The sequence below is a fragment of the Podarcis filfolensis genome (assembly GCF_964270895.1).
Source record: "Podarcis filfolensis genome assembly, chromosome: 16".
Lineage (NCBI taxonomy): Eukaryota > Metazoa > Chordata > Lepidosauria > Squamata > Lacertidae > Podarcis > Podarcis filfolensis.
In genome coordinates, this window is record NC_139620.1 from 19,645,660 (window position 1) to 19,668,743 (window position 23,084).

General features: G+C 40.2%; 1 protein-coding gene across 2 annotated transcripts in view; it reads left to right on the forward strand.

Annotated features, from left to right (window-relative positions):
* MED13L (mediator complex subunit 13L) overlaps positions 1-23,084 on the forward strand; it is a 163,838-nt gene that overhangs the window by 15,693 nt on the left and 125,061 nt on the right. For both annotated transcript variants that reach the window (XM_083589649.1, XM_083589650.1), the window contains exon 2: positions 14,879-15,116. In XM_083589649.1, coding sequence (XP_083445775.1) covers positions 14,879-15,116 — 238 coding nt within the window. The remainder of the gene's footprint in view (positions 1-14,878; positions 15,117-23,084) is intronic.

Sequence of the window (23,084 nt, forward strand, 5' to 3'; positions counted from 1 at the left end):
CTCCCTTTAAAGGCTGCATATTTATTATATACAGTATTTGAAGCTCAAATATTACACTGACATTTTTGGGTACATAACTCAAAATGTGGGGAAAGTGTAGTGTCTGGCCAGCATTGACTGTTTGAGCTTCTTGTCTAAACATTTTATTTCAACACTGAGTAAGGAATTCTACCCTTTTCCAGAAGTAGGAGACTTGTGACATCCTGCATCAAGCAGCAGATTGGATCTAGTGATTTACAACCACCCCCCCAATTCTCATTCTGTCTTAGAGATGTACCCCTTTTTGTGGCGTGGCTTCATTGGTTATAGTATACTTTTCAGTAGCCATTTTCTAAGCTAGATCATTGAAATTCTGTCCACAGGGGTTGGAAAAGCTGTAATTTTGAGCTGTATTCTTTCTTCAGTTTTTCTTATGAAACCAGATTTTAATGTACTTCATTCAAGTCTCTCAAAATTGCCTCCATTTGTGTGTGTGTGCGCGCGTAAAAGTCTGTTCAGAAGAAAAAAATAACCTGTAAAATTTCTGTCTACAAACTTTGGCAGCTCCACAACTTTCTTCTAGGTTTCAGTACTATGCATACTTACCTGGAAGTAAGCATTGCTGCCTGAGTAAGCATGCATTTGATCAGGCTGTAAAATGCGCTGAGCATTTGCTTAACAAAACTCTTTTCTGCCAGCTGTAATACTATTTTTCCACTTATAATAACCAGCTAAATGATCTATCAAAGAAGTCCTGCTGTTTCAAAATGCTTGCTTTGTTCATTTTGTTTCATAACCATAACCATAAGAAAATAATACATATAAAATTACTGCAGTAAATATGCTGCTAAGTACATATGATAAACCAAGCAGTAATAAAGTCAGCATGTTGTTGCAGCATAGAAAACATATGGTTGTATCTTATCATTAAAGTTAATATTCCAGAAGTTTATGAACAGATTCAATAAATCTGTTAGATATCTATCTATCTATCTATCTATCTAAGATACCATTGGTCATTTACAGTGTGAGATCCCTTTTTTTAATGCTATTCTAAAATTTCAGAGATGGGTGTAATTTTCAGATTCTAAATCTGTAGTGTCTACTTATCCTGCTAAGTACTTTTTATGATATTTCCTTAATTCTCCCTAACACTTCATCTCCAAAGCCTTTGCATATCTGAACAAACCTTAACACTCTATCTCCAACACTTACCTGTCACATTTGTGTATATTTTACTATAGTAAGGTGCCATTAATAAATGTTTTTAATCAAATATATATATATTTCAAATTAGCACTAATCAGCCTAATTGACACATTGTTAAATATCCGAATCCACTCTTCTTCAGGTATTTTGTTGTTTAAAAATCTTTACCTCCCCACACCCGCAGGCCTGAATCCAAAATCATTGTATATATTTTACTCAGTGCTTTTTTCTGGGGGGTACGCATACCCCTAAACATTTTGTGAATCTTAAGTTTGGCCTCATTGAGGGGCAGTATTTCAATATGAATAGGAAAATGAGAGTACCCCTAAACATTTTTTTAAAGAAAAAAAGCACTGATTTTACTTATGAGATTAGGACAACAGAACAAGTTCTTCAGCGAATGCTTTAAACTGGTAGGAGTCTTGTTACAAAATAGTGAGAAATAGCCTGCCCTGCACGTTTCTTCACCTTTCTCTGTGGGGTTTGCATATTCAACTATCAAACCCTTCCCCACTGTAGAAACTGCTAGCTTTTGTGGGGTTAAAATGAAGGCTGTACAAAGATAATTGTCACATATTTTGCTCCACCCACTTTTGCCTCTGCCCCTGGCACGTGTCAGCTAGAAGGTTGCCTGTGAGGGAATATAGCCATTGGACTGAAAATGACCCCCCTCCTCTGTTTTCTAGCAAGTACGGGCTGAGGAAATGCTCACCTGGGGATACCCTCCCTGCTAGGCCTTATTAGCAAAGCTAACTTGTGCGACCATCCAGTACAGCTTGAGAGTGACTTTCCCAGCTTCCTGTTTCCCCACACCTGTAGAATTTATGCTTATGATCCAAGCAGTAGGACCTTGGAAGCTTGCCTGCATTGGGTGGAGCAGTTTCTCTGGTGTCCCGACAAGTTCACTGGTTTGCATTGCACAATAAGCTGTCGTTTCAACTACAGTACTGTATTTGCTTTTTTGCTCAGTCCACTCTATCTGGAGCGTGGAACAAATGCATCTAAAGACACTTCAATTCAGAGGGATTAAATGATAAGATTATGATGATGATGATTAAAATTAGAACAGCCCAGAGCCCTTCTTACAGAATTCTAATATTCACATGATTTTACAGATCTGGTCTCTAAAGTACATAGTAAGCTCATTGTAGTTCTATTTTTAGAAAAAGTGGGTTTTGTTGAAAAGGTCAGTATACACAACTTACAATGATAATTTTAAGAATATAAAATGGTAATGAAACCTTAAACTCTATTGGTTGCCAAATGATTGGTGAACTCTTAGCTTCAAAATCCTATAATATTTTCTAAGGCAGTTGTTACTTAATGAGTTGGTTGTGCCTATGTGAAATCTGTTTACCTGGTAAGAAGCTTTAGCATCCAGACTCTTTCAAGTAAAGTTTGGAAATAGTTCAGTTCTGTTGGAAGGCTCGTAAAAATGCTTCCAGTAGCAATTGATTAAAGTTTAATGCCCACGGTCCTGCAAAGTTTTGTTTGGCTGTTGTTCCTGGCGAGTAGCCTGCTTCTAGTTTTCATGCCCATTCTTTGTCACCCAGTCAGCCATTGCTATAAATTTGATAACTGTTTTGAACTTAAATACACTTACAAGCACTTATAGAGCGCTGACAAATTATTTGTCATTTTGCCAAACGCCTTAACAAATACTTTGTCTTACAAGCAGGCATTTTAGTGTTAACAGGGACATGAACTGCTTTGTCAGGTGTGCCGATACTTTAGCCGATTCTGAAACTGGTTTCTGCTTGCCCTGGGGCTGGTTTAGTTCCTGAGATGCACTGGCTTGCATCCAAAGAACCACACACACACACACACAGAGAGAGAGAGAGAGAGAGAGAGAGAGATAAAGAGAGAGAGATAGATAATATTACCACTGTTCCATAAGTTGGCCCACAAGGACTTCCACAGTGTAGTGGATGTTGCTTTGCATGAGAAACATGAATGAAGAAGATATAGGTTGTGGAGTAGAAACTCTAGTGGACCATAAAAAGGTCTGAGAAAAAGAAATGTGGAAAGGGAACAAATTCCCTTTTATTTGGGATCACTTCTCTGATTAAACGTTTGCCTTTCAGGTTAGAAACAAATTTTCTGTGAGGAGAAGAGTATGTATGCTTTTCTGGGCAATGTGCTTGAATGTATGGATAATGTGCAACTGCGGGAATTATTGAATGAAATTGAAAATCTGATCTCGATCCATTTTAGTTTGATTTCAGGCTTGTGTTTGCCTTGATTGTCCTTTTGGATGACTCCTTATGCCCAGTGGAGGACAGGAAAAGTGTGAGCGTGTGTGTGTGGAGAGAGAGAGAGAGAGAGAGAAAGAAAAGAAGAAAGCAATCTTTTTGTAACCTTAAGCGATGCAGCTGAAGTGTGGGCATAGAATCTGAACACTGCACAATACTGTTTTCCATTCTTCTTTCCAGTGTTGCTCCTTCCTGCACTTAGCCCAGGCCTCCCATCACAAAAATAGGTAATAAGCACAAACTAAGGGCAGGAATGATTGTTACTGGGTGGACGACAGCAGTGTATATATTTCTCAGGTGAAGAGGAAATATGTTTGTCTGGTAGGTAGTGTGTGAATATTCATGTTTGAGAAATGATCAGTTTGGTTTTTTCATTCACATAGTTATATCTTAAATACAGCCATAGACTTACCTGTTCCCTATTTAACCTATTTATTATAGAAAGGAAAATATCATTTACATTAAAAAAAAAATCTATTCTAAGAAAACCCCTCCATTTTTATTTACCCTTCTCATACAGTAGACATTGCAGAAGTCTAAATGGGAGGTTACCAAATACTATTGAATAAATTCTACAAAAGAGCAGCTGTTGAAGAGGGATGTCCTTGGGCTGCAGTCTGCAAGAGGCAGTTTTCCCCTATATTGCAGTAGCTTTCTTATTCAAAAGCAAGTCATGTTCTACCACCATCATTTCAGTTATTATACAAAATTGCTTACTGGTCTACATTGCTGAAACTAGTTCTTATTGCAGTGGTAGCAATCAAGTTACTAAGAATTCTTAACAGATTACATTGCTATTACGAAGCCATGTAAACTTCATTTTTATAGATAATGACTTTTTCTTATATGATAATGGACTTCGTATGTTCCAATTACACAATCTGAATGATGAAAGTAGAATGACAGGACAGTCCTGTTTGTGACGACTAAGAAGTAATCCCTATTGAGTTCAACGGGGCTTCACATCGGCTGAATGTGTTTAGGACTGCAGTCTGAATTATGCCAAATATAAGCACAGTGGTTGTAGACATTGTTTTGCAATCATCAGGCTAGTGAAATGGGATTCTGGTGTCAGAATGGCAGTTTCTGGGAATATGATAGCTCTCTTTTCCAAATGGGGGCAATCCTCACTCTTTCCTACTTGAGGAGCAAATGGTTAGCGTGAATGTGTTTGGACTTCATGCCCTATGGCATACCACCTGCCTCTTGGAAAAATGCCAGGGTTGCTGCTAAAAGATTAAGACTGGGTGTGGATTATGTATCTTTGTGCTGCTTTGATTATTCTGTAGCCTGCAGTTAAGTACTGGGAGCTGCTGGTTTTGTTACAAATCGCTATTACTGGCCTTTGCTAGAGGCAAGCACAAACATAAACGATGGTAGGCCTACACTGTGCCTGGATGCTACCTTGTATTTATGTTTCAGTTCTAGGATTTTGTTTACACTGGTGCTTTTGAAAGTAAATCTGAGCCTTTGTTTTCTTTAGAATATTCAATTTTGAATTATTAATCCTGTAATCTTTGAAATCTGTTTGGTAGGCACTGGAAGTGGTAAATCTTTTCCAGTCTTAAATCCTATATGGATGTATGTCCTCAATCTCATTCTTATAATTCTGCTTGCTGAGATGGTTGACTGGTGGAGTCTCAGACTGCCGCTACTGTTTCAAGATTAGGGATTATTCATTGGTGTACACTTAAACTGATTGTTTTCTGAAATTCTAATAAAGCAAGGGTGACTAACCTGCAGATTAGATTGATTTAAATCAATGATTTTAAATTGGCAAGAAAAAGGCTGATATAAATCCTAAATCATGTTTTCCATTGATACTACTTCCTGTGTTTCCTGAACAATGATGCAAATCTGTCCACAAAAATCATATATGTTATTTACACTGTTGTTTCATTATTATAACCAATCCTTTCATCTCTTAGTGATACTGTATACATTTTGCATGCTTTCCTTTTTAAAAAACCTGTAGAGTGAATAGCTTCCCTATTTAGAGGGAGTATCTTTCAAATATTTTCATAAAGGATCTTAACAGCCACACCCATGACAGGTTACAAGATTAACAACACAATCCTATTTAATGAGAAGTAAGTTCCCTTGAGTTCAGTGGTGGTTTCTCCCAAGTAAGTGGGTTTAGGGCTACAGCTGAAATATGGAAATATAGAAGTCTGGAATTTTGGCAGGCTTTTTCCATTCAGGAGGGATTACTTGCTTGCAAATTTTGTCCTCTTCTGTCAAGTATTGGGATAGAACAGTGGTTCTCAAAGGATGTAGCATGAGAGGATGACAAGTTGGGCGGGGAGAGATTCAAGGATAATCAAAGAAACATTTAAACATTTCAGTGTAGTGTAGTGTAGTGTAGTGTAGTGTAGTGTAGTGTAGTGTAGTGTAGTGTAGTATATCAGAAGTTTTCAATCTTTTTGAATTCATGGCTCCCTTGACCAACTCTGTTCTTTCTGCGGCACCCCTGTGGGGCTCAGGAGCCCAGTTATATCACCCCTTGCCTGCAGAGCTGGCAGCCTCTCACCCTTTTTTGAACATCCTCCCTTGGGGAGTCTTCTCTCAGCCTTCTCTCCTCTCCTCTCCTCTCCTTGGGAACCCTCCAGGCAGCCACTGTCCCTAGTCTTTGAGCTGTCCCCCACCCCAAAGAGAGGTGCTTCCTCACACTGCCCCTTGGGGGCCTGGGCCTTATCTGTCCATTCCCAACAGCAAGGGCTGGCAGGCTGGCTGGCTGGGCTTCCTCACCCACTTGCTTGCTTATTCTGAGGCCGCTTAGATCCTGGCAACCAGCACCCCCTGGCCAGCCCCAGTGGCACCATTCGTTTGCTGAGTTTGTAGCCAAGACTGTTGCAACAAACAGCTGCGCAAGACTTTGGGAGGCAGAGACACGAGACGGCATTAGAGACAGAAGGGAAGGGGGTCAGAGGCCATGTTGCCCACAGCACCCCTGACCATCACTCAAGGCACCCCCGGGTGCCACTGTACACTGGTTGAAAACCACTGTAGCATAGCATAGCATAGCATAGCATAGCATAGCATAGCATAGCATAGCATAGCATAGCATAACATAACATAACATAACATAACATAACATAACATAACATAACATAACATAACAACATATGTATTTTTGGATAGCAACATCTACAACTCTCTTCTAGAGCATTTGCTAGTCTACAGTTCTCCACGACATACTGTTGTAAACAGGGATTTTCAACTCTGTCAGATCTGAAAGATCAGAAAAGAGAAAGGCTTCTTTGTCTGAATGAGGAGATGAGAGTTTGCGGGTCTCAAATTAGACCTAATATAAATGAGAAAAAGCAAACTCACACCTCTAATTGAGTTTGTAAGCATACTTAAGGTACATATGTAAGTGTCTCGTTTATAATTATATTTTGGGAACAACTTGTCTTCCTATGTAGCTGCATTGTTTTATTCTTTCTGGGTGTCCCATGATCATCTTATAAAGTAGTTGTGTTCTATGTTATAAATCAAGCACTGCTAAGGAGTTGTTTCTTATTCTTTTCCAATGTATTTCTTAGCAATAAAAAAAATAGGTGTGGAGCTAGTAAATTTTTGTTCTTAAAGTGTGGTTCAGAGAAAAAAGTTTGAGAACCACTGGGTTAGAAGAACCTGTGCACTGCTCTTTTTATTTTCTTGTGTTCTTCTTTCCAGAGTTGCTACTCTGTGCTTCACTTGGCAGCCCAATAGTAGAAAGCAAAAATGAGGTACCCATGGCATGCAGGTTGAAGCAGGCCCAGATTCCTACTAAACAGACATATTTGAGAAATGATTTTCATCGAGAAAAGTCATTTATCTCAACATACTGGTTAGAAAGCTTTAAATCAGTTTATAGATTAATGTGGGGTTTTAGCTGCTATTATTATTATTGTCATCATCATCAACATCATCATCACAAAGCATGATTCATAAACCAAGAACAAATCTTTGTTACAGCACATGGTTAGTCTGGAGACTGCTAAACCATAGTCCTGAGTTCAGATGGCATGTTAAGCCAAACTACAGTTCACCTTTGTGGGGCTCAGGAGCAAAAATACCAGGGAGGAGCACCTGTGTGCTTACATGTTTGTGCCAAATGGTTTTTTTTAGCGTGATATGTGAACCAGAGCACTATGTTGCACATATGCCATGCTGTGGGATACAAGTGTGGACTGCTGTTGTAGAGGAAATTTTGAAATCAGTGGATAGTAATTGTACAGGGTCACATTAGAATTGCAGAAAACTCGAAAGTTAATAAAACATCAAACTCTGCTGAAAGTAAGCTGTACACAAAGAGGTGTAATGAAAACAGCATTCAACCAACTTGGTTATATTTGCTTACAGATGAAAGAGATTTATTGGGTAAAGTGTGGTTTTCTGAGTGGTCATACAAGGGCAATTCTTGCACTGAAATAACATTGTTTCCCCTTCAGTGAATGTAAACAGGAAAACAGTTTTCATTTGTGAGTTTTAGCTGAGTAATATATATAGCTTTGGTCAGCTATTGGGGTGAAAGATAACTTGCAAGAACTTTGTCACAGAGTACTTCCAGCACAACTGGTAAAATTTGTTATGCTGATGACTTAAATTGCTTCAAAACACAGAGTGCTTGGAGCTTTGGGCACATAATTCATAGATTGCATGATACAGATAAATGCTTGCTTCAGAAAGTCATTTTGCTGAACGTTTCTCAAAATGCATAATTAAAAAACAAAATGAGGACTTATTCTTAATGCCCAAGTGTAGCTTTGCATGCACTATAGCCTGCTCTCTTGCTGTGAAATTTGTGGTACTGAAGTGTATATCTTTTCACAAAATGTGCATTGCCTTTAAAGTGGGTTTGAGTTAGTGTGTGTTCAAAGGATAGGGGGTGGTGGCAAACCAAGATTTTGTGGGGGTAAAAATTGCTTGGAGAAAAAAAGGCATTACCTTTTGTTAATTTTTTACTCCTGACCTACTTACTTTGGTTTTGTTGAAATAGCGGTTCCAGGTTTTATCTTTCACTTATTATTAGTTCCTTCAGATCATATACATGTCTAATTCAAAGTTAACTGGCAGAAATTCTGCTGCAGTTGAAACAAGTTCAGGGCAGGCAGTTCAGAATATACCTGGCCTGATGAGATTACAGCCCAATAATGCTTCTGGTGACTTGTCTGCATGCTGGTTGTTTTGGGGAGGAAAGTTTTGGTGGGATGGATGCTCCTTATGAGCCCCTTCTGGCAGCTTGAATGTATGTGCATCTCTGTGTTGTTGTTTAGTCGTGTCCGACTCTTTGTGACCCCATGGACCAGAGCACGCCAGGCACTCCTGTCTTCCACTGCCTCCCACAGTTTGGTCAAACTCATGCTGGTAGCTTCGAGAACACTGTCCAACCATCTCGTGCTCTGTTGTCCCCTTCTCCTTGTGCCCTCCATCTTTCCCAACATCAGGGTCTTTTCCAGGGAGTCTTCTCTTCTCATGAGGTGGCCAAAGTATTGGAGCCTCAGCTTCAGGATCTGTCCTTCCAGTGAGCACTCAGGGCTCATTTCCTTCAGAATGGATCGGTTTGATCTTTTTGCAAAGATCCATGGGACTCTCAAGAGTCTCCTCCAGCACCATAATTCAAAAGCATCAATTCTTTGGCGATCAGCCTTCTTTATGGTCCAACTCTCACTTCCATACATCACTACTGGGAAAATCATAGCTTTAACTATATGGACCTATTCAGATCTCTGTGTTACCATGCTGCAAAATGCAGAATCAAATGTAATTTTTCACGTTGTTTTCCTTTTACAGATTGTGGCAGGGTTATGTGTTGATTCTGTGGACCGCTGTATTGATATAGGAAGTTGTAGATTGCTTGTACTGTTCCACATTTTTGTTTGTGTTCATTGGTTTTATTGATGTGTTTATACTGTGAGCTGTCTCATAATCCTATTTTGATGAAGGGGAGTCAAATATTTGTCCTGTTTCTGTGAATGTGTGTATGTGACACATGCTGAAAATTGACTTCCTCTCCTGAAGGGCCAAAAGCAGTTTAATGGAGGGGAGGAGAAACATAAGAATACCCGATCTGATAGTGGCTCTCAAGTAAGAAGTCCACATTACTGTTACCTTCAAGGGTCTAGCATTTTGAGGATTCTCTTGAGGTGCATAGCATGACAGTGACAATTTCTGAATGTTGCGCTATGGCTGTGTGTGCTTTATTATAAAGTTTATTTTGGACATGCATATTGGTGTTTGAAACTTGAACAGAAAAATGGGAAGGCAGAAAATTGGGAGGAATCCTACAGGGGAACTTTTGGGCACAACCAACAGGATATGTTGCATCAGAGTTGGAGGTCAAAGGCACAAGATTTTTAAAAATGCTTTGGACTCCATAAATTTACTTTTGTGCCCCTGAAGGCTTCCCCACCTCTTGAAAAAGTTCCCTGAAATGGAGCCCCTTTCTCATAATTCATTTTCAGGAGGCATATTCTCTGTACATTCAGTTTAGAGTTACATTTAGACCATGGAGACAGTACTTGAACATTCTTGGTAAAATAACACCTTCACATTGCAACCCTAAGCATGTTTATTCAGACATAAATTCAATTTATTTCAATGGGAATCACTACCTATTAAGTGTTGTTAGGATTGCAGCTTTTGCATACCTCAGATGACATGTATCAACCAGCTCATTTCAGCACTCACCAAGCATGTTAGCTTGCTCAGTTTTTTGTTAGAAGCAGGAAGAGCCAGATGGAAGTTAAAATACTATGCTTTCATGTTTTGAAATTAGTAATGTAGCATTTCACATTCGGTGATGTGACTAGAAAGCTCAGCTTTGGTTTAAATTGACAGTAGTACAGTATTCTTGTTTATAGGGTTTGCCAGGGTGGTGTCTGTAGGAATTTGAAAATTTGAAAGGGTATTTTCAAATACAAAGCCTTAGAAATAGTCCTGTTATAGTAAGGTCATTATTTTCACTGTAAGTTAAGTTAAAGAAAAGCAAAAGAAAGAAAAAAAATGCAGCTAGTGATTTGGGGCAGAAATCCTCTTTCTCCCTGTATATCAGATGGTGTATTAAATTCTCTCATTTCTAAAAATAGATTGGGTGACATACTGTTGAGGACACCTGCCACCGCAGATTTTCACCGATGCAATGGGACATCTCCTTCCTCTCCTCCCCTCTGCACCCCTTTGTGCACCCCCAAATCTGAGCAACTCTGGGAGGCATATGAGGGCGAAGAAGACAGGGAAGTCCATTAATTAGTAACAGAATGGTTGGATACACTATCTGTCAGACTGAATAACTTTTTTGAGGCAATATATCTACTTGCATAGTCTCTGTTCTTTGTGAAGAGAGTGGATTAAAAGCAGAAGTATGCATAATTGAAGCATGCTAAATTAGAACCCAATTGATTTAGGGCGTTGGAAAAATATCTTCAACTTTTTCTGGAAAATCCACATCACTGGGTAGGGCTCCAGTTTCTTGCTTGAGGAGTAGTATTTTTGGAAATAACAACGTTAATTCTGAGCTTTAAGTTTCAGTATGACTGAGCGGCGGGGGGCGGGGGAGGGTCGGCTTTGGAAGCATTTGCTGTGTTTTTTTGCAATGGTGTCAGATTTGTCTCTTTTATGTCTGTACTTGGTCGTGTTCAAAATAATCGTGAAAGCAGAATGATAGAATGGAGGGACTGAGGAGGTGCCATAGCTCATAGAAGAGCATATCCTTTGGACTCATATGATCCCACATTCAATCCCTGCCTGTTAAGACAGAAAAATATGAGAGGCTATTGAAACTGCTTATGTAAAACAAATACTGTATAGCAGTGTCAGCTGTGGATGGTGGATGTAGATGGAGTCTCTAACCTCATGTTATTCTGAGGTGGGCAACAGTTGTCCTTGACTGAGCACCTGAATGGGAAACCAGATTGGTTTCTTTCTATCTCCCTGTGAGGAGCTGTGTCCATGGTCTCCTGGGCTGCCCTGTAGTAATGCCAGTAGCCCTTAGGACTAGCAGTATCACCTGGGAAGGAGTGATGGGATCACCTGGGAAGGAGTGATGGGAGGAAGGAAGGAGTAAGTAGAGGAGGACTACACAGCAAAATGATTTGGAAGGCTGTACTGCAGTGGTTTCAGAATACAGTGGTATCTTGGTTCTTGAACTTAATCTGTTCCAGGAGTCTGTTTGACTCCCAAAATGGTTCGAAAACCAAGGTGCTTCCTGCACTCAATCAGAAGCCGCGTCAGATGTTTGGCTTCCAAAACACTTTCGGAAACCAGAACACACACTTCCGGGTTTGTGGCGTTTGGGAGCCGATTTGTTTGACAACTAAGCCATTCAGGAACCAAGGTACCACTGTATTAAAATATAGTCCAGTGGTTTATGGGACTGGCTGTATAGCCACAGTTAGCAACTAGCTTTGCTGAGAAGTTGGAATCCCCCAGGATGATGAAGGCAGCTACCGGCAAGTCCTGTCCGCAGTGTGTTCCCATTTGCTACTGCCAAAGCTTTTGCTTCTTCTTCCTTCACTCCCCCCACACCCAGCTCTGCACCTGAAATTGGTCAGTCAGTTAAGTCAGTCTCTCTCTCTCTCTCTCTCTCTCTCTCTCTCTCTCTCTCTCTCTGGCAGCAGGGGTAGGAAGGAGCAGAAACCCTAGACCTTTAGCAACATAGTTTATTGCTTCCAGATACTGTTACATGATCTTAGTATTTACCAACGCCTTTGTCTAGCAGTGGCCTCATGTAGATTTTTGCCTGCTTTTGTCCTTTATTAAGAAATACCCACAGCATACACACAAGAAGGAGGAATGTGTTTGTGCCCCTCCTTACCATGATTCCCCTCATGCATACAGCATTAGCTCCTTTCTCCCCCTGTCTACAAGGACAGGAAACCTCCTAGGCACCTGGCTTACTGCAGTGTATACAGATGTGAAACTTCTGCTTAAGAATGCAAAATATTTTCCCCCATATATACTACTAAGAGTGTGGTGGTGCCAAAAATTAGAAAGATGTTCTGAATGCTTCCTCTTTGCTGCTTGAAATGGCTGCTTCTTGAGATGGGAGGAAGAGGTCAGATGACAGGGCTGGGCCAGTTGAGCTATAGCAACTACTGTTCTCTGTGTTGTGTTGCAGTGCAGGAATTTTGGTCCTGGGTTATAGACAGAAAAGGGATGCTGCTTATATATTGCCAACACCAGTGCCCAGCAACCTTCCTAAGTGAGCCTGTTCAGGTGATGTTGTAGCCCTGAGGGATAGCTTGGTTGGTAGAGCGTGAGTCTCTTAATCTCAGGGCTGTGGGTTTTAGCACTACACTGAGTGAAAGATTCCTGCACTGCAAGGTATTGGACCAGATTATCCTTGTGATCCCTTCCAATTCTATGAATCCAAGAAATGGAGGTTGTTAGGGATTTGGGACACCTACACCAGGGGACTAGCTCAATTATGTATGGGCACCATGAGGAGAATGGGGCTGCCTAAGTCTGTTTTCGGCTCAACACATAGTGTAAGGCATGGGTAAGCAAACTAAGGCCCGGGGGCCAGATCCGGCCCAATCGCCTTCTCAATCCAGCCTGTGGACAGTCCGGGAATGTTTTTACATGAGTAGAATGTGTCCTTTTATTTAAAATGCATCTCTGGGTTATTTATGGGGCATAGGAATTTGTTCACCCCCCCAATATAGTCTGGCCCTCCACAAGGTCTGAGGGACCGTGGACCGGCCCCCACTGCAAAAGTTTGCTGACCCCTGGTGTAAGGGGACACCCTCAGTTTGATTTTTGCACTGAACTGATGATAGCAAGCCACTTTGAGCTTTGACTGCCCACCTGTCAAAGCTTGACCACAGGGATTTGGGGAACTGAGGATCTGCCCCAACAGTCTAGTTCTCCACCCCCTGGTGTATGTGCTCTTGCTAGCTTGCTGTCTTTTGTTTATGTGTTTATTGATAGATCGTATGCGTCTATTGGGTTTCATTAGTATTGTACCCTGCTTTGGGATTATTTTATAATGAAAAGTAGGCAACAAATTGAATAAATAAATAGTAAATTAACAAAGTAACTGCTCTGAAGAAGATAATGTATGTGTGCCTGCCATGAGGGAACAGAGTCATTAGGTGCCCCAATTTAATAATCCACATAATAAATCAGTATGAATTCACTTTCATTCATATTTCTCTTGTCAGTAGGCAGAATGCAGATACCCAGAACAAGGGCTCCAAAATGTTTCTTAGCTGCTGAAAGCAGAGGACTGCTTTATGTTTTTTCCCTAAGTTGCCAAATGATTTTGAAATATTTATTTATTCAAACAATGGATTAAATAGATTTTAATGATTAAGATATGTGGTACTACATTTCTGTAATATAAACAGGCTATGCAGTTATCCTGCATATTTTAATCTTGTGTATGCTAGTAGCAGCTACATATTTTTGGGCATTGATGCAGGAGCTTGTCAAACCAAAATGGTTTAAAATGTAATTATAGAATAGGGCGCAGATTGAAATGAAATGAAGAATGTTTTAAATTTCATCTTTTTATTAACATAAAACACTAGCTTGAGATAAAAGAGCTTTGGTATAAGATAGGGTTCCCTTTTTTGTTTTGTTTTCTGTTTTGTGATAATGTGCAGACAGAGCCCGATCAGGCATCCACTTTTATCCTGTATTCTGTTTGCAACAGTTGGCAGTGCCTGGGAGTTTGAGGAACTGCTAGATTTCTATATAGAATCTTAGCTTTCAGCAATAACAAACAGTTCAGCCATACCCCTGCATATTAAATTGCAAGTGCTTTACATGTTGGTTTCCGTGGGTCTTATTTCTATTAGTGCTTTTGATAGGAGAAATACCTATTTCCCTACAAAGAAAGCCTGGTAAGTTTTAAAAGCGTAGCACAGTGGTACCTTGGTTCTTGGGTGTAATCTGTTCTGGAAGACCATTCGACTTCTGAAATGTTCGACAACCGAGGCCTAAAAGACTGGCTGCAAGTTCAGTGAAGAAAATTGAAAAACACACAGCAGAAGCAGTTTGATTTCCGAGGCACATTTGAAAACGGAAGCATTTGCTTCTGGGTTTTCAGCGTTTGAAAACCGAAACGTTCAGCTTCCAAGATGCTCAAAAAATGAGGTATCGCTGTATTCTCTTGTATGAAAATCTGCTTTCTTATTAAGCTTCTGCCTATTCATTTTTTGCAGACTTATCCAACATCTATTGTATCAACAACAATGGTCTCTCTTCTGAAGAGGCACTGAAAGTTTTAAGAAAGAGCAATGCTAGTGTTTCGGTTTCTTTTAAAATCTGAAGTATTTGAGGAACTGTCCAATCAGATTAAAGCTAATTCAGGTTCCATTGATTTTTAAAATCTGTTTTATTTTCTAGATAACTAAGATTCAAAATAAGGAACTTTAAAATAAGTTGGCAAACTTGCATATCGGTTACTTGCAAAGGTTTTAATACTCTCTTGATTTTCTTCCCTGCAGGCGGAACTCACTGGCATCAAGTGGCGTAGGTATAACTTTGAAGGCCATGGAGATTGTGGCCCCATTATCTCGGCCCCTGCTCAAGATGACCCCATCCTTCTGAGTTTCATCCGCTGTCTGCAGGCCAATCTGCTTTGTGTCTGGCGCCGTGATGTCAAACCTGATTGTAAGGAGTTATGGATATTCTGGTGGGGAGATGAACCAAACTTAGTAGATGTGATACATCGTGAGCTACACAGTAAGTATTCTCCCCCTTCTCCATCTTGCTCTAATTCTACAGTGAACGTTTCTTTTCTGTCTGGTCTTCAGTGCTTGTGTACAGAAAAAATTATTAAATCTGCGAATGCAATATATGAATGAAACCCCAGACCAGAAATAAATTGGATGTAAGGATACTGGTAATGTTGGTGATTTTTGAGTACAAGTGTAAACGCACGTATTGAACTAAAATAGGCAGATGAAGAGCATAGAGACCTAATGGTCATATTATTCAATAATGTAGAGACTTTATTTTTTGCGTTGTCTTTTTAACCTAATGGGGCAGTACAGAGACTTTATCCCAACTATATTTTCTGTTGTAACACCACCATCTCCTCTAGAGGAGCAGATTGAAACCCTCTTCCACAAGGGGGCAATAGAACTAGTGTACAGAGCCCAAAGACATCATGGATTCTGTTCAAAGGATTTCACCATCTCCAAGAAAGATGGAGGCCTCCAGCCTGTATTAGATCTTGCGATGCATTTGTAAGATGCAAGGAAGATGTCTAGCGTCCTTCCACTTCATCACATTGGAGCACAGTTTGCCTCAGTATGGGTAAACGACATCTATTTCCACATCTCCACTAGCCAGAGTACCACCAGTTCCTCCACTTCACCTTGGGGGATGTACTTTTCAATTTAGAATTATTCTATTTAGCTTGCACCTTGAGCTCTTGGAACAGGGATGGTGGCACCTTAATTATGGAATTCCCTCCCTGATGAGAGTCAACCTGGCACTTACCTGGTGCCACACAGGTCTTTATGTATTTCATAAAATAAAAAAAAAATTCTCTGAGGCTTTTTTTTTTTTTTTTGCTCTTGGAACATTTTGATTTTTCTGGGTTTTAAATGCTGTTTCACTGTTTGTGCTGGTTTTTAGGTCAGAAATTAATTGGGTTTTTTATGGTTTAATTTGCATATTGTCTGCTGTGTGTGAACCTCCCAGAGGACTTTGTTGATTGGGTTGCCAACAAATGTTCTAAATAAAAAAATTGGGAGCAAAAATCCTGCATGTAGCACTGGTAGGCAAAAATCCCTGCTACTGTAGCATAGGAAAGCAGGGTATGGTTGGCCTTATTGCTGAGGCAAGGACAAGGATGTGTTCTGGGGGGTCAGTGGCTGTGAACAGATGTGAGAGAGTTGAAGGTAGGGTTTTTTTTAAAAAAAATATATGTCGAAATCAAATTGCAACTTCTTTTGCGGGGATAATAACATACCATGAAAATTCAGTGCAGCACTAATCTATAGGCAGTTACCAATATTCATTGGGCTGTTTTCATTCTCTAATTTATCCCAATAGGAACAATGACAATTATAATGTTAAATTTCACATAGCTAGGTAGAAAAACAGTGCATGCTTTCAAGCATCCTGGACTAGAATTTTGGATACTGCTGGCGATTGAGGCAGTTTGTGGACAGGGAAGCTACTACACCAATTTGTGGACAAAAAAACCATTGTAAATACTGCTTACCCCCAGCTGTGCAGAAATAGAGATTAGTTAACACATCAACTAATGTTTTGATAATATGTGGGGTGGAGGTAAAAGCGAATCTAGTGTCATGATATATAATAATGAAGGTGAACATAAATAAGAAATTTCTATTGCTTTTGAAGCAGGCTATGAAGATGCCTTTTTGGCGTAGTCATGCCATTCCCAGGCAAACACTGACTAAAACAAATGGGGCAGTATGAGGAATTAAATAAAATTTGTCTGGTCTTAGAGAGTGCTGTGGAAATGCAGTGCCTAGTGGCCAGGTGGAGGAACTTAATCTGCTTAAAAACAACAACTTCTATACATCTTCTTTTTTCTGTTTTCTATGACAATTTGCTGGCTTGGCTATTTTTGGTTCACACGTTTAGACTCTTTGTTCCTGCTCTGCATGCTGCTTACATATGAACTGAAAGGGTTCAACTAGCTAGTCTCATAAGCTAAAAGCTTGCCTTGCTATTAATGCTCAGCTCTGAGCTCCACAAAACTGAAATAAAGAAGGTGGTCACCCAAGGATGCATCCCCCTTTAGCTGTATCACCCCGTTTTTATTGAACTTCCTTCTCAGTGAAATTTTCCTGGTTTCTCTTTTATTTTATTTTTGGTGCCCGGTAAAAATGTTTATTTGTCAGGCTTTCTAATGTGTTCTTGCAGACCTTATGCTGAATTCTCTTAAAAAACGGAAAAAAACCCAACAACTTGGTTATAATCTGGCTCTTTGTTGCTTTTTTTGTTTTATTGATTATTGCTACAGTTTTATATTGCTAGTATCGTTCATTGGTAACCCATTTGGGGAGTCTTTGCCAGCCAAACCGCTTTCAGCAAAATGCGGTATATAAATACACTCAGGTTAAAGAGTGGGATGGAGGAAAAAAATATCCAAGACAGTTAAATAAATAAATAAATAAATAGGCTGTTTAACTTGTAAGCTGCATAGTTGGAACATCCTAAAGGCAGTGACTGTTGTCCTTTTAGTAAAATATGCATGGCACTCCACAATGCCTAATTGGTTGCTGTGTGCTGTATTGTCTTTGGGCTGCGGTGTGGAAGTTTAGCAAGGTTGTGGGTTTTTCTCCCCCCCCCCCCTTAACCCTGCTTTGTAACATGTCAGCGCTGTCGTTCTTGGGTCTTTACAAAATGCGCACCTCCACGAATACCAGATTGTTTACTTGGCAAGGAACCTGAGAAATCTCAGAGCAGGGATGATTTCTGTGTGCCTCTTGGCCTATTTTATGCAGGTAGCAATGCGTTCATGTATAATTAAAGCAATGGCTCAGAAGTGCTGCATCAAGCAATTCCATGGCTCTTAATTTTTTATGAGGCACCTGTTCGGAGTGGAGGCATTGGTGACATTCCTACTTACCCAGATAAGCTTCAATAATATGTTTTCTCTTTATGAAACAAGTTTTATTTATTTTTCAAGTGCAGTTTGGGGCTTAAGTGTGTTTGGTGATCATCTTGTTGGAAGGAAATCTCCGCCTCCTGTTTCCTTTGCTGCCATAAAAAAAGATGTCTCTGGCTTATGTGCAATGCTTTAAGTAACTGAATTACAATATTTGCTAGTTCTGGAGTTAAATGTAAATTGGAAAACATGTAACATCTGGGGAGTTGACTCCGTCACTGTGTGCATGTATGATCTTTTGTATTTCCACACTCCGTCTCAAAAGAAAGAATCTTAGCACCTGCCGTTGTTTCAGGTTTACCTAAATACAAGAATAACCTTGAAGTTAAGCATCCAGTAAAAGAAAAAGGGGAAACACCAAAAGTAGATTGGATAGCGGCGATGTCTAGAATAATTTTTTTTGAAAGAGGAGAATGTAGGCTTGAATTGAACCTTGTGTATTGTCAGGTTGTGCTGCTGAGGAAGAAGATCTCTGGTATGGGAATTGTCTGCACTCTGGTTTAGCACCTCTTAGCTTTTTGCCTTGGCCTTTGGGATTAGGAGGAAAGCCCTATAGGGGACACCAGTCTGAATGCAATTTTGCCATGCAATGCCATAGACACTGGCACTTCTTTGACTTCTTGCTGGAGTGGAATTCAATCTAAAAACCTTTGAACCAGAAGCCCCCTCCCCCCCCCCCGGCAAAAGCCCTAAATTGATTGGGATCAGAATTGGTACATTTGAAATTCTATCTTGTAAGCACTGCTATTTTTTACCATGTTAATTTTACATGCTGTATAAATACCTTCAGCTTGTCAAAAAACCCAAAGCATCTGAGCTGAAATACTTGATTAGGGAAAAATTAATAAAGTATCCTTACTGTTGATGAAGTGTTATATTAAAACAATGTCAAAGTGTTGCTTTGGAAATCCTTATTGTTGGACTTCTTGTAAATATAAGCCATTAAAACTCAAATGGCATATACTTCTTTACATTGTTTAAAGTTTAAGAAAAAAAGCAGAAAACTTACATTAACTTTCAACTCCTCTAAAGGACTATGCATTTATACTGGTCAGGTTGATAAGCCATAGTAGAAATTTGCTATGAACCGACACCATTCTGCTCAGTTGTGCCTTCTTTCCTCCTCATTGTCCTGGGTTAGAAACAATTATGGAGCAGCTGGCTAACAATTATGTATGAACCAGTGCTCATGGTTTGCGTCTCTCCAAACAAACCACAAGCAAAAGCCAGGATTTGTTCTTGGCTTAACATTTGTAAGAAGCACACCACGAGTGCTGGTTCACATGTGATGGTAAGACAGCCATTACATGGTTTGCTTTCTGGCTTGGAAAATGGAGAAGTGAAGCAGGCACAATGTTTGCGGTAAAGCATGGTTTGTTTCTGATCTTGGGTTACCACTATGTGTGAACAATTATTATTATTATTAAAATTAAAATTTGTATACCACCCTTCATTTGAATATCCCAGGGCGGTTCATAACACAAAAATACAAAATGAGAATACAGAGTGCATAATAAAACAAAAACTATGTCATTTATTATATATGTTATGTATGTACTGTACACATGTTACAGTTATAAACTGGAAAACGTATTGAAGGGTGGGGTGTAAATCCCTCAAATATTTAAATATTAGTGATATAATGCCTCCAGTGTGCTTAATGGAATACAAGAAGGAAGATCCCTGCCTTCCACAGCTTACAAAATGGAACTTTACACTAGGTAAACAGGAAGAGGAGGGAAGGGTAGACAGGATCACTAGCCACCTAGATTGTGTTGTATGCACATGCAGCCAGTAGTCTTTTAAGTGAGCATATGGAGCTAGCATGACTGTTTAAACTTGATCCAAGAAGCAGCATACGGCTCTCTTCATATTCCCTAGTATTAAAGGGTTGTAGCTGGTATCTAGCTTGCAAGTGCTGGAAAATACTCCTGCATTCATAAATGTGCCCCCCCCCCGGCCCTTGAGTAGTCTTTTCACATTGAAACCGTAATTCCAGCTAGTAGTTCTCTCTCTCTCTCTCTCTCTCTCTCTCTCTCTCTCTCTCTCTCTCTGTGTGTGTGTGTGTGTGTGTGTGTGTCGAAGTGGTTGTTTCACATATTCAGGACTGAAAGTTTGGGGGCTCTTATGCTCTGACAAGCTTAGTTTATGGCTGTTAGCATGCCAAAATATGCAGCATTAAGCCAAGGGCTTACCTCTTACACATTAATTATATTCTGCCCCCCTTATGCTACTTCAACATCTGGTTGACATCTTGGGAGCAGAAAAAGCTGTTACTTGGCGAGAGTCACAACCTCCGTTGTGTAGCTTGCTGGGCATTTCCTGGACATCTTATTTTTTTGCCATCTGTAGTACAGTTGTTGCACATTCCATACATGTATATTTAACTTCCTTCCTCAGGAAATGAGAGCAGGGAATTCACAAAGGATTTAAAAATACATTTTTGGCCTCATTTCAGTCTGTTAAAAGGCACTAGTTTATAAAAACCCCACTATGGATTTGTGTGTGAATTTAGACAACATGTGGGTACATGTGGGCAGGGGGACGAATACATTGAATCTGCTAATACTTTTAGTCAACTTTATAGTGCTCTTCTACAGCTTCTATTCATCTTAATCAGGATCAGATTAATTTTAATCAGTGCAATTGTGAAATAAAAGTGTGTTTTTTAAATGAAGTTTCCAACTTTCTTTTTCATACATTTCCAGATCAGGTGTGTATGCTAAATGATTGCTATCATAATTAAACAGAAGGGTGCCTTATAACTAAACTTGCATTGACATTTTAGTCGGTCACAATAAAGGTGGTGTTTGGGTTTATATTTTCGGATCGTGTGTTCTCACATACGTTGTGCAAATGGTCTCTGGCATTGTGGCTTTTTGAGGGGATATTTACTGAGACCTTATGTGGATTCAGTAGAAGATTCTGGCTGGCATACGAACATCCATGGGCACTACATTGGTGACCTGTGAACCCAGTGCAGTTTATTCCCACTGCCAGCTGCACTTTAGGAGTCTTTTTCTAGTCCCCTTGTCTGCAATCTTCTTAACTGGAAGCACTGGGAACTGAATCTTTGATCCTGTGGGGGTGAGGTTGATGCTCTGCAACTCAACTATGGCTTCTCTCTTAAACCTTTGTGTTGGCAGCTGACTCTTTATAGTGTAAAAGGTACTATCCAGGTGCATAATCCAAAACTCCTGGGTCATACAGTTCTCATCTCTGATATGAAACTATGGATTTCTGGTTGGCAACCTCTCCACTGTGTGAGGACACAAACCAAGCCATTTAACTTTTTCTCAAGTGCCCAGAAGTTGCCAAAGGCAGGGGCTGATATTTATTCAGCAGAAAGGTATTTATTCTTTGTAGTCTCTGTGGATTCAAAACAGCAGGATCTGAGCCTGCATCTTCAGGTTTCTACTTGGTTTCAGCCCACCACGGCAGTCCAACTCTTTGTTGGACTCTGCACTTTGGGAATTGGATGCTGAGCCATGTCAGCTGACTTGTGGTGCTTTGCAAGCCCCACTTTTGTGATGCAGATCTGGATTGGATCTTCCAACTTTAGTAGCAGAGAATTGGACCAGGACTGTGGTGTTGGGGGATTTAACTCGTAATTCTCTGCATCTACTACGTTACATTAAAAATGTGTGTAGATATATTGTAGCTGTATCTATCTACCTGGTAAAGGTTAAGGTAAGGTAAAGGGACCCCTGACCATTAGGTCCAGTTGTGACCGACTCTGGGGTTGCGGCACTCATCTCGCTTTATTGGCCGAGGGAGCCGGTGTACAGCTTCCGGGTCATGTGGCCAGCATGACTGAGCTGCTTCTGGTGAACCAGACCAGCGCACGGAAACACCATTTACCTTCCCGCCGGAGCGGCACCTATTGATCTACTTGCACTTTGACATGCTTTCGAACTGCTAGGTTGGCAGGAGCAGGGACCGAGCAATGGGAGCTCACCCCGTCGCGGGGATTCAAACTGCCAACCTTCTGATTGGGAAGCCCTAGGCTCTGTGGTTTAACCCACAGCACCCCCCCACGCGTCCCATCTACCTGGTAGTGCTTGAAATTATTCCTCTGCCCTCAATACAGTTCCCAATATGTTATTGTGGATGTTCTCGTTGACTTGCAATTCCTGAATGCTAGCAGTTGGGTGACCTTTTCCCAAGATAAACATTTTTTTCTCTCTCTTCTACCTGGGACAGCAGGTTGTCTCATTTTCCAAGAACAGAGAATGAGCAACCTAGTGCAGCACACATAGTTCTCAAATAGTTACCGTAAAGGCTGTTCTTCTAGTATTGTGGTTTGGAGCTTCCTGGATAGCTCAATTGGTAGAGCGTGAGACTCTTGATCTGAGGTTGGACTAGATGACCCCTGTTGTCCCTTCCAACTCTACAATTTTATGATTCTATGTATATAAATAACCTCTGGGGAATTCTGCTTGTGCAGTGGGACTTTCCTGCTTCCTTCCTAATGCAGTCTCTTACACCCCTTCAGAAAAATCCATTACTGGTGACCATGATTCCAGTTACAGATAGGTAGCCGTGTTGGTCTGCCATAGTCAAAAACAAACAAAAAACAAAAAAAAAATTGGTATCTGACGAAGTGTGCATGCACACGAAAGCTCATACCAAGAACTAACTTAGTTGGTCTTTAATTTTTTTTTGTGGTGACCATGAGACCTTTTGGAAAAGCACCCCGTATAATGGTGATGGAAACTGCATCAGCTTCAGATGTTCTGCTGTCCCCATGCAAACAGAAGTGTTTTTGCTTGTTACGTGAGGGGCTTTTTGGATCTCAGCCTGTATTATTTATTTACAAATGCATTAGAAAATGATCATAGAGTATTCATTGTTTAGCAATTACCTAGGCTATACTTATATTTTTGAAATGAGAGGGTGTAATTTCTAATTATATACTTCAAATAACAACAACAGCAATAAAAGCCCTTGTCAAATTCAGCAACAAATAAACACCGATTATGGGTAAATTGTTTCAATATCTTCACTTAAACCTTGTAATCTAAATGCTTAGAAGGAATTGAAAGAGCTATTAAACG